The 18,212-nt window shown below is 52.4% G+C and overlaps 1 protein-coding gene across 2 annotated transcripts in view; it reads right to left on the bottom strand.

Moving 5' to 3' along the window:
* The window catches only part of KCNAB1 (potassium voltage-gated channel subfamily A regulatory beta subunit 1), a 95,040-nt gene extending 84,341 nt beyond the window's left edge, over positions 1-10,699 (bottom strand). Inside the window, exon 1 of one of the 2 annotated variants that reach the window (XM_061565907.1) lies at positions 8,424-10,699. In XM_061565907.1, the coding sequence (XP_061421891.1) occupies positions 8,424-8,749 (326 nt within the window). In that variant the 5' untranslated portion in view covers positions 8,750-10,699. Of the gene's footprint in view, positions 1-8,031; positions 8,070-8,423 lie in introns of those variants that run through there. The other variant, XM_061565909.1, reaches the window with a different exon arrangement.
* Between the last annotated feature and the right edge of the window lie 7,513 nt (positions 10,700-18,212).

Below are 18,212 nucleotides of genomic sequence, written 5' to 3'. Positions count from 1 at the left end.
TATTTATGAATTTCATGGTGCGATGCTAATCGCACAAGATGGATATAGAGTAATGGTGGAATGTGACCAAAGCATGAATGTCAGAATCCGTCCCTGGTTTTCCAGCCTCAGAGCACGCGCAGATAACACGGTCGAATGAGACTCGGCGCACACGTGTCATTACCAGCCATGGTCTATCCACGGCTGGATTAAGACGTCCCCAACCGCTCGCATCTCTCACGAACCGTGCGATGCAACAACAAAGAATATAGCTCCCGGAGGGGCCGATGTCATCGCTCCGATTCCACGATGGACAGCCAATCGGGTGCGTTCCGTCCTTTGGCTTATATTCCATGCCAACATCGCACTCAGTGCTGGAGAGAAAAGGGACGTTTCGAGGGCTCGTGGTGATGGGAATGGGCCCCTTCTGTCTCCTTCTGTCTCGCCGTTATATCAGGAGTTGGGCCGCCCTCTGCTGGTGAAATGCCGAGCCACTGAATCTCGTGAATTCTCCCAACACCGAAGCGGTCGGAGGTCAACAGCGCCTCTCCATGCTCACGCAAGCAATGCGGTTGCTCTCATCTCCACCGGCAACCTTGCACCAGTGATGGAAATTCCACATTCCCATGGCGGGTGCCAGTCCCCTCCATAGCATGTATGTACATGTGTTGAAATTAACTCCGCCAGAAATGTGTTTCTGCCTGTCCCAGGCCACGATAAAAGGAGAATGGTTGGCGTCTGGTGGCAACCGGCTGTAAAACAACCGGCCGTAAAACCCTAAAGCCAAAGCATGGAAAGTCCTTGCAAACGAATGGCCCTCAGTCCCCCGCAGCCCCTAATTGGGCAGAGCGTGCGGAGAATCTCGGGACCCAGTGACTCTGCCGCTGCAGGGAGTGCAGACCCGGGCACATATCGAGACGGAGAAACACAACGGAAAGAGCAGAAGGTTGCTCGGGAGGAAGACAAGGCTGGCCACGTGGAATATTGGAACAATCAAAGGAAAAGGTCAGGAATTAGCGGACTGCTTGAGAAGAAGCAAAGTCGACATTGCATGCATCCAGGAAGCAAAATGGAAAGGCAGCAATGCTAAAGATATTGGCCGTGGTTTTAAAGTGTTATACCATGGAACCGCAGCAAGGAGAAATGGGGTTGGAGTTGTGCTGAGTGAGGAGATTAAGACGAAGGTGGTGGAAGTCAGAAGAGCGAATAACAGCCTGATGATAGTCAGACTCGTACTGGACAGTGGGGTTGTACATGTGGTGTGTGTACTTATACCCCGCAGATGGGCTGCAGTGGGCAAGTGAAAGATGCATTTTGGGAGAGCTTAGACCAGGAGTTCCAGAGCTTACCGGTAGATGAAGCAGTGGCCATGGGCGCAGACTTAAATGGAAGAGTGGGAAGAGGTAAGGACGGATATGAAAGGAACCGTGGAGGATGCGGATATGACAGTAGGGATGCGGGAGGAGAGGGCTTTCTTCGAACGGCCCAGGCAAATGATCTTGCAGTGGTGAATACCTCCTTCCAGAAGCAGGAGGGGCATCCGATGACCTACCAGAGTGGAGTGGTGAAGGGCCAGATAGATTTTATTTTGGCGAGGAGGAAGCACCTGAATGGAGTGAAGAACTGCAAAGTGATCCCTGGCGAGTTTTGTGTGACTGGACAACAACACAGACTACTGGTGGCAGATTGCGTCGTGGGAGGGGTTAGGAAGGGGAAGGCGAGACACAATAACTGTAGCAGGGTGAAGTGGTGGCGACTAAACAATGAGAAAGTAAACTTCTGCAGGCAAGCTGTGGAGAAGTTCAAAAGCGTAAGGCCGAGGAGGCGCGTGAATTAAATGTGGGAACGACTGGCGAGTGGCATTCTGAGAGCAGCAGGTAGTAGTACGGTGGGAGCGAGCAAAAGAAGACAGATGCAACATACGGAAACGTGGTGGTGGAGTTACGAAGTGCAAAAGGCAACAAGAGAGAAAAAGGTCAAGTTTAAGAAGTGGCAGAACACGAGAGAGAGAGAATGACCATCTGGATGAATACCTGGCAGCGAGAAGAGAGACAATGCGAGTGGTAGCAGTGGCAAAAATGGAACAGCATTTGCACAACTCTACCAGAAGCTTGATAGCAAAGAAGGCGAGAAGATGGTTTACCGTTTGGCAAGAGCCAGAGAGAGAGAAAGACCATGGACATGGACCATGTGAAGGGAAAACCGGAGGACCCAGATTTAAAAAAACACGCAACCACGGGAAGAACGTGGAAACTCCAAATATGCAGGTGTCAGGGCTGAGGATCGAAGCCACTGACCTCCTGTATACCTGGCTAGGTAGTTAACGTCTCGCCACCGGAGGTGAACACTGGCAAAAACAAGTCCGCTGCTGACACAGAGGTAGTCAGTTTCAAGTTTATTTTCAGGAGAGAACTCGCCCATTCCACGACGCTGTACGCCCTTTATCAAGGGGCGATGGCTGACGATTCATCCCGAGCAAGAATTTTAACTGATTCCGTAACACGGAGGCTTTCGCGACCAGTATTATCCATGATGTTGGATTTTTTTTCAGGATTTCTTCACAACTCTGGATGTTGTCGCCTGATGATGCTGCTTGTAGTTACCGGCCGAAACGTCGTACTCGAATTGTAAATATTGTAGGGTTTACTCTCCAACACACGAGTGTGCTGTACTAGTAACGATTTGACACGTTCTGTTAACGTGATAAACCTTACTAAGTTGGCTTGTGCCGGGTTGTGGCGGCTTTAACGGCACATTTATATTGACGCGATCTAACCATAGATAATAAACATACTGTATATTGTTCTTCCTTAACGTTGAGGCCCGTGTGCTTGGACTAACACACGTGACCCACTCAGACTTGAGAGACGTTGGGTTGTCTGCGTTTGTGTATCAAAACTACGAGTTTCACTGACGCAATACACGAAAGCAATGGGATGAATAGGTCACCAAACATTGCATCATCGCGCATGAATTCAGACAACATCCCTGATCGTGACCACCCCACCCTGATCGTCACCACCCCCACCCTGATCGTCACCTCCCCCACCCTGATCGTGACCACCCCACCGCAAACCAACCCACCACCGCTTGACCCCCGCGACAGACGTCCACCTGCCGGGTTGGTTCGTCAGACCGCCTCTAGATGGCAATGCTCGCGGCGTTATCGAGATGCAGTTTTATGCCCCATCGAGCGCCGTTGGGCGATGCGATTTCTGCACCGGAGTTCAAGAATTTATTCCCTTTTTTCGTGTGTCGCCAGCACCGTCTTTGTTTGTTGTGTCTAGAGCCTCGCCTCGCATGTCCCGTGTTGTTTGTACTGCCACGTTGGCGGTGTTTGTATTGTCTCGTATTCCTCGTCTCGTATTTCTTCGTCGTGTTTGTTAAGAAGAGGGAACTGCACTTTTGTACGCTGCGACTCACTCTCGCGGATAACCACAGCGCAAGTGATTCTACGCGAGCCTTCAGATGTGTCGTGAATAATTAAATGTTCGCCCTTACTTCATCCAAAGGAAACTTCACTTGACCTTAAACCACTTTTGTTTCACGACCATCTTGCGTTGGAATGTCTGGACAATTTTACAGCAATTGCCCCTCTCGCTATGAAGAAGGGCCAACACCTGAAACGTCCCGTTTTTATAAAAAAAATCTCCTTTTAAGGCCACAGTGTGACTGACACGCGCGTTGAGTGTTTGTGTCCACTGCGCACCAAAGATCCCCCTAAACAGACTGTAGGGGCAAGTGCTGTTAGCGAGCACCTATGAAGGCCGGCACGGCGCACGATGAGGTGGGTGGCCAACACCACGCCCGGCCGCCTTTGTCTCCCCAGTGGCGATGTTTACGCATCGCACCAGGTACTCATTTGAGGCTGAGTCGACCTAGGGGAGGCCCAGGGTCGTTTCAGATATCGTCGCCGGTGCTGGCCGTGAGCGGGAATCAAACTCGGGTCACCGGGTTCGTAGCGCAGCGTAGCGCTAACCGCTGCACCACCGCTCCCCGTTGCGCACCACTGGCCAACTCGGCAGCATGACCAAACATTTTTTTAAATTTACAATTCTTAAAAAAAGACTTCCGATGTTGAGAGTAAGTGGAGCGCCTCGAGCAGTGTTCTTCACTAATTCTCAGGGGGGTGAGGCCACTTTCGCCGGTACAACGAGGGCCGCCACACGACTTGAAACCATCTGGGGGTTTGAGAGCAGCACGATGACGGTGATGGAGGGTGTAGTCATCTCGGTCATCTCAGTCAGTCGACTCGTGGCACCTGGGTCTGCCTCGTGACCTCCTGCCAGCGGGCGTTCGACACTTCACGTGGCCTCAAGGTGCACATGGCCTGGCACAAGCGTCGTGGTGACGTCACCGCCACTTAGTGGCGAATGGCGGTTGTTGTTGTCACTATTTGTGTGCTGTCAGGGGCCGCAAGTCACGGGCCGCACTAAGAGACCATCAGGGGTCGCCAGTGGCCCACTGACATTGCAATGAGGGACACTGGCATAGAGACCCACGGATATGAGAGGTTCAAAGTGGAAGGTCCTCCCACACCGGTCATAAACCCACTTGCTGTACTGCCGTGCCCCTGTAACATCTTTGCCCAATATAGTTTGGAGTCACAGCACCACGATCGAAGTGTGGATTCACCAACCTCTGCCTCAAAAGCACCGAATTTACAGGATTGCAAATGATGTGCGTGTGTGTAGCGGTTAGCGCGCTGCGCTACGAACCCGGCGACACGAGTTTGATTCCCGCTCACGGCCAACACCCAGTGACAATTATCTGAACCGGTCCTGGGCCTCTCCTAGGACGACTCAGCCTCAAATGAGTACTTGGTGTGGTGTGTAAACATCGCCACTAGGGAGACAAAGGCGGTCGGGCGTGGTCTTGGCCACCCACCCCCTCGTGTACCGTTCCGGCCTCCATAGGTGCTCGCTAACAGCACTTGCCCCTACAGTCAGTTAAGGCTATACGGGGGATCTTTTTATATTTTGTAACACTTGAACCCCATTATATTTGTAAAAAAGTAATTGTATCGAAAAATAGCCAAATGCTGAGTGATCTGACATTACCATTTACATAGCCGTCGTCATAACCCTTACAGCAACCCGTCCAGATGTTTAAAGCCATAAACTTCCTCGCGTGAATATTACAAAACCAGTCGCTAAATATTTAAAAGCTTAGCCTGCAACCTCACCAATTCACACACAAAGATGCCCCGTGTGGGTGACTGCTGCCTCGGTGCTGTCATTGAGAGAGTCTATACAGCTTCGTGGCCACGGTGTCCGCAGGTACTTTACAGGTGCGCCGTGTCTCCCTTGCTCACATCTTGAATGCCACTGTAAGCATATTTCCCCGCTCTTCCGGTTAGCACCATTGGCTACGTGCGGTGCGAAAGAAGTTCAACGTACACGCGTACGAACGAGTCCACAGGCGCGCGAGTTGCCCGGCAAAGAGGCGCAACGCGACGGTGCTCACACGCCGGTCGCGCATTTCCAAAAAACGGCGTCCGCGGCTTCTCCATCCCCCACCGCCCCCCTGGTACGTGCCACGAAACGCACAGCCCCCCCCCCCCCCGTGCGTACACGCCACCTAACTCCGCACGCAGCAACGCACGAGCGCGAGGCTGCCCCCCCCCCCGGGTGGACGCTTCACGCACAACGAGTGGCGCGTGAAGCCGCCGTTTGCCGCTGCGCGTGCACGGACCATGTCACTTGCGCTCAGTCCACTGCGCGCCGACGAGGGCGTGATGTGCGTCCCGCGTCGATATTCTATGCGGTCACCGCGACAATGGAGCTTGTGTGGGTGTTTGTGCCGCCGTAATATGTTGCGTACACTACCGGGGCGGAGGGGGGTTTGAAAGAGAATGGCGGAGGTCGAGTGCATTGGTCACCGGGTTCCGTGGGGCAGCGTGCTCACTGTGGCGCTACCGCTCCCCCAGTCTCATCAGAACCACCAACAACACCACCACCAACAACACCACCACCAACAACACCACCACCAACAACACCACCACCACCAACAACACCACCACCAACAACACCACCACCAACAACAACAACAACACCACCACCACCAACAACACCACCAACAACAACACCACCGTCTGAATTGAGGTCTTCCCCTTGATGGCAAACCTCTGGGTGCCACTCCAATGCCTGTCTCGGTAACCTGCCCTCCTCCACCCTGCACGTGTCCACCCGTCACAACATCCTTGTTAGATTCGCTCATCCATTCTGCTACAGGGTAAGACAAAACATTGGTAGACGTGGCCACAAGCGACGCACAGACAAGATGAAGGTAACTGCATCTAAGCTTAAAACTAAACTATTTAAAAAAATTACCAGGTAAGGTCCACTGAGCTATGTAGCTCTTTTTCAGAAGCAACCTGGCCACAAATTATACTTCTACAAAGTGGCTTATCACGTGGAAATTTATATCAGCAGCTAAATACTCTAAACGCGCGATGTTGATTCTAAATGTGTCGGTGGGAAACCGTAAGTCTCGGAGAAAAATCAACGCGACCACGGGGAGAGAGAGAGAGACACGCAAACTCCAAATATACAGCAGGCGTGATCGAACCCATGGGATCCTGTAGACCAGGCGAGGCAGTGAACATCTCGCCACCGCAGCACCTGCTTGAACTCTCAAGGTCAAGGTCGAGAGGGCATCACGACCAATAGCCATTGGTACCGCCACACCTCCCCATCGCCTATCTCCTTCTGCCAGATCCCCCAGCTATTGTGCAGCCGACACCCGACCTTCTTACAGCCTCAACAAAGACCCCCCTGTGTAACCTTTAACAGACTTTGGGGACAAGTGCTGTGAACAAAGCGCCTATGAAAGGCGGCACGCCACGCGTTGGGGGTGGGTGGCCAGCACCACGCCGACCCAGCATTTGACTCCCTCGTGGCGATGTTTACACATTGCACCAGGTACTCATTTGAGGCTGAGTAGACCTAAAGGGACAGGCCCAGGAGCCGGTGAGATAATCGTCACTGGTGTTGGCTGTGAGCGCAGCGTGCTAATTGCTGCGCCACCGCTCCCTAGGTCTTTTATTTGATGGCAAACCTCTGGGTGTCACTCCAATGCCCGTCTGTGTAACCCGCCCTGCACTTGTCCACCCATCACAACCTCCTCTTGCTGATTACACCTACAACGTGATCTTGTCACGTTATATTCTGAACTACAAAGTTTCTTAGCCTGCCATGAATTTTTTATCATTATCCACACGCACCCATGTTCATTATTGAAGGTATAAATTACATGTACTCCGACCGTATAATTAGCCTTTGCAGAAGCGCCTGCATTTATGTTTGAAATTTCCACCTGTTCTCCGCTACTTCCATATACCTCTTACGTGCAGCCGGCCCTGTGTTTATGTTTTACACACATTACTGTGACGCTCATTTATGTCGCCTTGTTTAAGGCCTCAGAAATGCTATGCTTTTTTTATTATCCGAAATGTTGTGGATGCCTCTTAGCCATATATAAACATTTTGCAGTTGTTCAGACACTCAGGACACCCGTAGTGGCTGTGTACATGGATGCACTCACCCAGATTTTCAGCCAGCCGCCTTACCAGCAGTATAGCTAGATACAGTATCTACCCAACCAGCCATTCATCCAGCCACCCAACCAGTCAGCCGCCTACCCAACAAGCCACCCATCCAGCCACCTACCAAACCAAACAGTCGGCCACCCACCCGATCAGCCATCCAACTAACCAGCCACCCAGACAACCAATCATTAGCACAATTGGCACCTCCAATTAGCACGGTTGGCTACGCACGGAGCGAAAGAAGTTGAACAAACAACCGGCCACCCAACGAGCAATCCACTAAAACCACCACGAGTGAGCCAGCCAGTCATCCTAAGCAGCGCAAGCCACGTAGCCCCCCCACCCCCACACCGCAACCCAGCCATCAATCCAATCGCCCACCTAACCACCCAGCTAGCCGAACCGTCGCCTCGCCTGTAGCGCATGCCCGTGCGGGTGGCCGCGCTTTCAGCGACCCACCAATCCAATCGCCCAGCCACCCACCCACCCAGCCATCGGCTCACCTGCAGCGCATGCCCGTGTGCGTGGCCGCGCTGTCAGCGATCCATCAATCCAATTACTCACCCAGCCAGCCACCCAGTCACCCAGCCAGTCACCCAGCCAGCCACCCACCCAGTCAGCCACCCACCCAGTCACCCAGCCAGCCAGTCAATCAGCCACCCACCCAGCCACCCATCCAGCCACCCAGCCAGCCACCCAGCCAGCCAACCCAGCCACCCACCCAGCCACCCACCCAATCAGCCACCCAGCCAGCCACCCACCCAGTCAGCCACCCAGCCAGCCAACCCAGCCACCCAGCCAGCCACCCACCCAGCCAGCCACCCAGCCACCCACCTAGCCCACCCACCCACCCAGTCACCCACCCAGTCAGCCACCCAGCCAGCCACCGCCTCACCTGTAGCGCATGCCCGTGCGCGCCGCCGCGCTGTCTGCGAGCGAGATTCCGTGCACGTTGAGGAAGCGCTCGACGTCGCGCATCTTGGCGAGGGCGCGCGCGTCCCTGGCCGCCCGGCTCCGCGCCTCGTCGCCCGAGTGGCTCCTGCCGCCGGAGCCCATCGCGGACGAGGAGGGAGCCCCGGGCACCCCGCGACCCACGCCCGAGGTCGTCGCTGCCGATTTGTGCTTCTTCACCGGCGCTTTGATGCGGTAGAGGTCTTCGATGGCCATCGCGGCCCCGCGGCCGGCAGGGACGGTGGGGTTGGCGGGACGCGCCGTGAACATGGTCCTGCCGGTCGGTGTGTGTGTGTGTTGTGTGTGGGGGGAGCTCTATGCGCGCGTGTGCGTGTGTGTGTCTATTCAGCTGTATGAGTGAACTGTTGGACTGTATAAATGAACTTTTTCTGCGCGAAAGTTTGAGACTATTATGTGTGTGTGGAGCTCTATGTGTGTGGGGAATTCTAGGCGTGTGTGAATGTCTATTGAGCTGTACGAGTGAACTTTATCTGAGTTTGATACCCTATGTGTGTGTCTATATGTCTATATGGAGAATGCATGTATTTGTTTGTGGGTATCTATTGGGCTACATGAGTGCTTGTTTGTATTTGTGTGTGTCTATTGGGCTAGATCTATGTGTCTCTATGTCTCATGGGCTTAATATGAATGTGTCTGTTGGGTTAAATGGGTGATGTGTGTGTGGCTAAATAGGTGATGTTTGTCTCGTGTGTTGAAGTGTGTTTGAAGTTAAATGGAAGTAATGTATTTGTGTAAATTGGGCTAAACGCGTGATCTTGTCCGTGTATCTACCACATTAAATCATATCTGTTTGCAAGCTAATGTCCATATAGCTAACGTGATTATCTGTGTGCGAATCGGTGTTTGTATACAAATATAAAAAGTGCATTTCTGTGTAGTATGTACTGCATGTATATATGCCTAATCAGTTATCTGTGTTGGTGTGCGTAGCCGTGTGTGTCTTTGTGTCCAAAGCTAAATTGCGACTTCCACGGTTGTGTAGTTGCGTGTCTCTCAAAAGCTGATCGAGTGACCTTTGCCAACAGCCTGGCGTTACAATAGCGCTCACTCGATGCTGCTGTGTTCACGATGATTCTTGTCTAGAAGCGCGTGCACGGCTAAACGTGCGATCTTTTGCTAAACTGCAGATTTGTACGTGTGTGTGTGTGTGTGATTCTAGGGTAAACGCGGTAGTGTCTGTGTGTGGGTGTGATTCTAGGGTAAACGCGGTAGTGTCTGTGTGTGGGTGTGATTCTAGGGTAAACGCGGTAGTGTCTGTGTGTGGGTGTGATTCTAGGGTAAACGCGGTAGTGTCTGTGTGTGTGTGATTCTAGGGTAAACGCGGTAGTGTCTGTGTGTGGGTGTGATTCTAGGGTAAACGCGGTAGTGTCTGTGTGTGTGTGATTCTAGGGTAAACGCGGTAGTGTCTGTGTGTGGGTGTGATTCTAGGGTTAACGCGGTAGTGTCTGTGTGTGTGTGATTCTAGGGTAAACGCGGTAGTGTCTGTGTGTGGGTGTGATTCTAGGGTAAACGCGCTAGTGTCTGTGTGTGTGTGATTCTAGGGTAAACGCGGTAGTGTCTGTGTGTGGGTGTGATTCTAGGGTTAACGCGGTAGTGTCTGTGTGTGTGTGATTCTAGGGTAAACGCGGTAGTGTCTGTGTGTGGGTGTGATTCTAGGGTAAACGCGCTAGTGTCTGTGTGTGTGTGATTCTAGGGTAAACGCGGTAGTGTCTGTGTGTGTGTGATTCTAGGGTAAACGCGGTAGTGTCTGTGTGTGTGATTCTAGGGTAAACGCGGTAGTGTCTGTGTGTGTGTGGCTGGATGTGGTGCTGACAACACCACCCCCTATGCATATACCGTGACGACGTTAATAGGCGCTCGCTAACAACACTTGCACGTCCCGCGGAGACGACTCGACACGTTCAGCACCGCCATCCTGCTCGGCTTTGCATCTCGGCACTCGCTCGCAACGCAGGTGGCCCCTATGACGCTGGCCGGAGTGAAACCTTACACTGCACCACGTAACACTACATTAAATACAACAACAGCCACAACAACAACAGATAACACTGGGACCACTTTCAGCGTTGTCCGCCGGCTGGAGGTCGTAAATAAATTCGGTGTTTTAAACAACGCGGCCGAACTGCTCCCTCCCACTGCTTCCCTCCCGGAGGCGCTGTCCTTCTAACTGAACCGTAACGAGTCGGGGCCGAGAGAGCAAGCGACTTCAACTTCACACGCAATGGCCCTCGTCCTCAATATCCCTCCTCCTCTTCCTCATCCTCCTCCCCATTTGTCCCCATTCCCCACCCCTCATAGAGCGGTTGATGTAATTAAGCTGACACGGATCCGATGTCCCGCGCAGAATGGCCAGAGGTAATTAAATTGAGTGACCAACTTGTTTGAAATCGCGACACGGCCGTGTTGAAACCAAAAGCCGCGCTCCGAGCGTGCCAGCCCATGTAATGATCACGTACGCGCCGTGCCAGAAACTCCACTAGTCTCGTGCGCACAGGGTACCCCGAGGCGACCACGCGGGCTACAGGTGAAGACAAAACAAATATCCCCTCTCCCCCCCTCGCCCGCATAGGCCTTTAACAGGCTGTTAGCGAGCACCTATTAAGGCCGGCAAGGCGCACGGGAGGGGTTGGTGATCAGCACCACGCCCGGTCGAATTTGTCTCCCCAGAGCTGATGTTTACACACCGCACCAAGTGCCTATTTGAGGTCGAGTCGACCTATGGGAGGACCGGGACCTCTTCAAATGTTCGCCACTGTCATATTGGTCGTGAGTGGGAATTGAACTCGGGTGGCTGGTTTTGTAGCCGCCCTCCACACTCAAGGCTCATCCTTCTTATCGGAGTCAAATAAAAACAAAATATTGCTACAATTTAATTTATTTTATACCTACGTGACTTTACCGAAAGAACCAAAGAGTACTGCTACAATCGTTACAGAGGGGGTGAGAGCCAGAGCAGAATGCACGACAGACATTAGCAGCAATAGCGCCACGATGGCGAGATGTTAGCTCCCTCGCCTCGAATACAGGAGGTCATGGGCTCGATCCCGACCCTGACGGCTGATGTACATTTGGAGTTTGCGTGTCTCTCTCCCCGTGGTCGCGTGGATTTTTCTCCGGGTTTTTCCCTCCGCGTTTGGAATCAACATGCGTTGATCGAACCCACGACCTCCTGTATACCAGGCAAGGTATTTAACATCTCGCCACCACGGCGCCCAGTAACTATAAAACCATGCTTAGCCAAACCCAGCGACGTATGCGGTAGGCTGCCCGTTAATAAAATCCTCCTTATTTTTGTTGACTGCGTACCAATTTTAAAATCGAACCACGCCACTTTACAAAACCGCACGATTGTTACGAGACATTTTTTTATACTAATAATTTCTGTAACGATATTAGCCCATTGGCCTATGCGCGTTTCACATGTGTGTGTGGGGGGGGGGAGCTTCATAGTTCATCGGATTTTTCTCCAGGATAAATAAAGATTCCGATTCTGCTTTCTGGGTCTACGTGTTACAGCGGCATTATATACAGCAGCAAACTCTGATCTGGTGTTTTTGCTTCTCCAAGTCTCATCAGCAGAGTCAGACCTGTTCGTGAAAAACTTTTGCAAGCTGATGCCCGGTGTTATGGGCGTGGGGCGGGCCCTCTGTTGAACACCATTGTGGCACAGAGTCATTGTATTAACATGTGAACTGTGGACAGTTGCATTGTAAACAAACAGACGAGGCCGCTTCGTCGAGTTAAACAAATCCCACGAAAGCAGCTCGGTGCATTCGCCTGCGAGTGTTCTCAGCGGCGTGGGTAGCGTAGCCTCTGCCGCGACTAATGAAGCGCTCCCTCGACTCATCACGTTGGCGCGACGTTGATCCAACGTCAATCAACGTTGGCTCAACGTCCACCGACGTTGATCCAATGTCAGTCAACGTTGGCCAAGCGTCAGTCAACGTCGATCCAACGTCAGTCAACGTTGGCTCAACGTCAACTAACATTGGCCCCGCGTTGCATCTTTACGGGGCCTGGCTAGTCTCCCCTCCTCTTCATAGCCCCCCACCCCACGTGCAGCTGCGCACACTGCCCACGCGCGCGCGCTGCGAGCGTCTTCTGGGGCAATGCCGCGCCGAGTGGCAGCAGCCCCACACCTGGCGGGCAGGTAAGGTGAGACGGTGGGGGCCCTGGCGCGCATGGGTGGGGTGGGTGGGGTGGGTGTGGGGTGGGGTGTGGGTGGGGTGGGTTGTGTGGGTGGGTGGGTGGGGTGGGGGTGTAGGTGGGGGTGTGGGTGTGGGTGGGGTGTGGGAGGGTGGAGGTGGGGTGGTGTGGGTGGGGTGGGGGTCGGGTGGGGGTGGGTGGGGTGGGTGAGGTGTGGGTGTGGGTGGGGTGGTGGGATGGGTGGTGGGGGGTAGGGGGATATCATAACATCTGCACACAGATCAAACTTCATCGAGCACACGCGAAATGGATATAAAAACGGTGGACACGGGAAGAGCCAACAGGGCGCACGAGAGGAAACAAACAGACGGAGTTTTTGCACCACGGCTCGCTCGCTCGCACGGCCATACATACGGGGGGGGGGGGGGTGTCGTGTTGCCGGCACAAATAACATAACTGCAATGGACGCGTCGGGCTGCAGGGGATTAATTAAATCGACGCTCGGGGGCGCAAGAAAAATACGAGCTGGGCAAGGCGGTCTGATAGCTGAACCTCCCGGGGTTATTCATTGTTTATATACAGACCCGGTGGATCGTGTACTTGGACGAGCTGGCGGCAGCTGGCGGCTGTGTTGTACTAAGAGAGGGGCACGGGTGTGGAGAGGTTCCTGGGTGAAGGGCACCGCAAAGACCAGGACCGGTGGTTACGAAAATTCCACAAACGCAGCAGTGGTTTGTGGTCAGGGCTTTATTGGAGGAACGGTGTCTAGAGCGTGGCATTTGAATGGGATGGGTGGGACGAGGGTTGCCACCTCTGTGGTACAAAAAGCCAGGACAAAGAAGAGGTACATCTCAATGCTGACGGTGGGGAGAATTACACGTCACATGCACTGTCTCGAGAGGTGTGTTATTACGCAGCTGACCAAGACTTTAAATGTCCCCCGGGAAAACGTTTACATAATTCCGAGGATAAATTTCCTAGCTACTTCCAGAAGGGATCGGAAGCACAGGTTTCGGAAGCTCAAGTTGGGCACTTATCTTTCTAGAAGATGAGTGGAGGCGTTCTCCCAATTAACACACACAAAGACACACAGCGGATATGGGGAAAAGCCACGTGTCATTCATTGTCTCAGCCCTTCCTCCACGTATGCATTCTGTTGGTTTCCTGACAACTATTTTCCACCGCGCGTTACGCAGACCTGCCCTTGCATTGCCCATATCACTCTCACAATGGCCGCGCACAATTGACTCCCAAAGGCCAACAAAGCACTCGGCTACTTGGCAAACACCTGCCATGCACGCGTGCGTGCCCCTGAATGGACGAGCGGATAAACACCCCCGCTGCACTGAGCGGTGACTGCTGTTCGTGAGCCCGTCGCACTGGACAGCGGCATAAGGTTCATAATAATAACAAGAAGAAGAAGAAGAAGCTTGTGTCACCTGCTCATTGGTCACTGAAGATGGGCCCGTGTGCGGCCAAACTCCGCAGCTGAGGCCGCAAGTGACCACTCACTCTGTGGACGAGGTCAGAGACACGCCGTGGCCCCTGACAGGACCCGATGGTTGTCTCAGGGGCCCACCCTCCACACCGCTGATGAAAGCGGCTGTCGCCTGGCTCGGCAGGACAATAACGCTGACCTTTTTTGCTTAAGATACTCGCGATCTGGGTCATGCAAATTTAATAGAAAATCACATCGATGCATCCAATAAAAACAATCCCTCTATTGGATGAGTCTAGCCGAGAAATCTCACGTGCAGTGGTCGGTTCAAGATACGTTGTGAGCTGAGATTATATCAATGTCTACCAGCCTCTGGGGCGCGCACGAGTCATCCTTGTTAATCAATCTGATGGATCCCCGTGCTGTTGTGTTGGCTTCCACTGCGTCAACAAAAGTCACCATAGCCGATGTTTGCCCGTTACTGCGCATAGACGGCTCGCTTTGCCAGGAGCCACATTTCTCAGCAACCCGGACCCTTTTGTCCAGGTTTTGGCAAGTCCCTTTCGATGCAGAGTCCCGATCATAGACCGAATTCGGGACTCCACGGGGAACTCTTTGAGTTGAGTTGCCTTCCAATGGGTTTGCAAAACAGTGCCAGCGACTTTCCAAAGCTAAATAGAATTCGTACTTGCAGGTCTTCAGTGGGACACGTGTCTTATTTACCACGATGATATCGTTTTCGGTCGCTCTTTCGAAGAACACGTGTGTCACCTAAGTTACGTGTTTTGTCCCCCGATTTAGAAATGCAAAATTAAAGCTGAAGGCCTCCAAGTGTCAACTTGGTGCAGTCATCTGTTTGCCAATTCAACTCGTAGGCTTTCGAGACCGATATTATCCAAAATAACGAAATAGGAGGACTGCATTCACAATCCTGGCTATCACCAGCGAAACGTCGTGCTAGAATTGTAAACGTCGTAGATTTACTCTTCAATACACCGGTGTGCTGGACTAGTAACCAATTGGCCATGTTTTGTTCCCGTGACAACCCTCACTAATTGGCTGTGTCGGGCGGTGGCGGGTTTAACGACACATTTATATGTACGCGATATAACCCAACAACAACAACACAATCCAACAACAACAAGAACCCCTCTATGATAATCTGTGTGCTACTTGGGTCCTGTGGTTGGTGAGTGGCCACAGGCCCTGAGAAGACGGCGTTTTGTGCGGACATGGGCCCCTTCCTCTGACAGTCTCCGACATGCGTGTATGCTATTGGGCTTCGTGTCTTACCATTGCCACGTTATTCCGAGTTTCACCACCGTTGCTAAGCCCCTTCACGAACTTACCGTGGTGGGAAAAAAATCAAAGATTTCATTGGGGACCGGCAAAAGGGACCACCGTCACGCGACAGAGGCTCCCCACCCCCCGCCCCCTGGAATACCCAAATCGTTGCCCTCCCGTTTGCCCTGAACACGAGAGGCCGACCGAAACTGAATTTCAGGTTTCGGGCGAAAACGAAACCAGACCGAAAGTTAAAAATTTACTTTCGGCCGAAACCGAAAGTATGCCGAAGGAGGCCAAAACCGAATTTCGGTCGGCCTCTACTGAACACTCGGAACCATTATCCCACAAGGTGGTCGTAGGGTCCGGTAGCCGTGTCCCGTCACCAGCAGAACGGCGCCATTGCGCCACCCGTTGAGAACTGTTAGCAGGAGTACAGCAGCTGCGCCTGTAGCCCTACGCACGACACATTCACACGCGCGCACTGATCACGCGGCATTGCGATCACGCGCTCCGCGTCGACCAACCCAGCTGAGATGAGTCGAGCGCCTTACAGGAATGCGCCTACGTAGCGGTACGTCACAAGGGGTCTGCGTCACGCGACAGAGGCTCCTACGTAGCGGTACGTCACAAGGGGGTTTGCGTCACGCGACAGAGGCTCCTACGTAGCGGTACGTCACAAGGGGTCTGCGTCACGCGACAGAGGCTCCTACGTAACTGTACGTCACAAGGGGGTCTGCGTCACGCGACAGAGGTTCCTACGTAGCGGTACGTCACAGGGGGTCTGCGTCACGCAAATGTTGGTACTCTGCTCGCGGTCGACCCACTGCCATGCTCCCCTGCGCGTGCGACACGGCGCACCGCAAGACATTCATCCCTAAAGCGGCTGAGATCCTCACCCCCAGTTGATGAAAACTATTTTCATAAAAAAATTATTTTACCAGGTCAGGTCCCCATCTCAGTTGCTATATGAGCTCTTTTTTTCTAGAAGCGACCTGTCCAAAAATGACAACTCAACGAAGTGGCTTACCTTGTGGAAATGTACAGCAGCCGAATGCTCTAATCGCGTGACGTCGATTCTAAATGTGGAGGGGGAAACGCGGACGACAATGGAGAAAAATCCACGCGACCACGGGAAGAGAGAGAGAGAGACACCGCAAACTCCAAATATACAGCAGCAGGCGTCAGGGTCGGGATCGGACCCACGACCTCCTTGTACACCAGGCGAGGTAGTTGACATCTGTATATAAGAAGGTAAGAAGTATGACGTCGCCGTTGGTATGTGCACCCTACTCACCATACGTCCATGCCACGTCTACCATTGCATCGCTTCCACCCGTTCACCCGCCTACGCAACCTCTGCCAGGCTCTGGAGATGCCTGTCACTTCACGAGGCTCTTGTGTGCCCCCCCCCCCCCCCCCCCCCCCATGGTTCAGACGTCCTTCACCACAATCCGCCTCGCGTGGTGGACGGTCAGCAGGACGCCTTCACGACAACTTCCGCGGAGACTTTGCCCGCAGCTCGTCAGCCCTGACCCTCAGTTGCCAACTGTGTGGTTGGCCTGCACTGCTAACGATGTCACGCTCACGTTCATAGCCGTACCTCAACCGCTCACATCTAATTGTCGTCATTTGTCAAACGTTTCGCACTTACACCGATATTTTTTCTTCATGTTGCACAGATTTCTTGGGGTTTATTTCCCATGTTCTCCCGGATACAGAGCGCTGCGACGAATCAACGTTCTACGGGGTCGTGCTAAGCGAGGTCTGCCTGTCGTTTAAAAGGCTGATAGAATGTCCAGGAAGGGAGGTGTGTGGGAAGGGGTATATCAGGGACGGAAGATCAGAGTTCGGGAACCGTTGGAGATCTCCCCCACTACGAGTAGGCTGCTGTTGGTGTACCTCCTCAACACTGTGTGAATAAAGCCGAATTTCAAGATGCCTACGTTGGACCAACGTTGACCCAACGTCTTCATGTTTACGAGGCAGCCCTCCCCAAGCCATCACCACACCGCATCATCTTGCGACGTAACGATTCATTTCGCTTCCCGTGACGCCACCCTCCACGGTAGACGTGTCCTCGCGGGCGTTTAGAATTGTTATAACAACCGATGGAAATTCACTCGTGAAATGATTAAAAAATTTAAAAAGAAAAGCCACGAGGTGACGCTCAACATGATTATCAGGGAAACAAAAGTTGCGTACAACAAGTCGGCTAAACAATTAAGAACTCTGTCTGAGGGACATAAAGGGTTACCTGGGGCTGTTATTTAAGGTGTACAGTGATCAACATGAGAGAATTTAAACGCATTTTTAAAACTTTTTATTTACCAGGTAAAGCCCGCCGAGATCAATTTTTACTTAAAATTTTCGTGACTGCAGGAATTCATATTATTGGTCCTTTCGGTAAAGTCACGTAGATAGAAAATTTTAAAAAATAGAAGATAATCAAATCAAATAAAAAATAATAAAAGCAAAAAACCACGACGTTTCCACCGCTTGTGTTGCGATCGAAACGTCGTGTTTTTTTGCTTTCATTATTTGCAATTTTTTTATTTTTTTTATTTTATTCACTTTTATTTTATTTCCTATCTACGTGACTTCATCGAAAGAGCCAGGAATATGGATCCACCGAGATATTTATCTCTTTTTCAGAAGTGCACCTGACCACAAATGATGGCTCTAACACGTGACCACAAATGATGTCTTCATCGAAGTGACTTATCATCATGTGGAAATGTATAGCAGCCAAAATACTATGAGCACGTAACGTTGATTATAAATGTGGAGGGGAAAACCCCGAAGGACCCGGAGCAAAATCCACGCGACCACGGAGAGAGAGAA

The sequence above is a fragment of the Lethenteron reissneri genome, chromosome 36, assembly GCF_015708825.2.
Source record: "Lethenteron reissneri isolate LAM-NWPU_2019-01 chromosome 36, ASM1570882v1, whole genome shotgun sequence".
Taxonomy (NCBI): domain Eukaryota; kingdom Metazoa; phylum Chordata; class Hyperoartia; order Petromyzontiformes; family Petromyzontidae; genus Lethenteron; species Lethenteron reissneri.
This window is presented reverse-complemented; position numbering and strand designations above follow the sequence as displayed.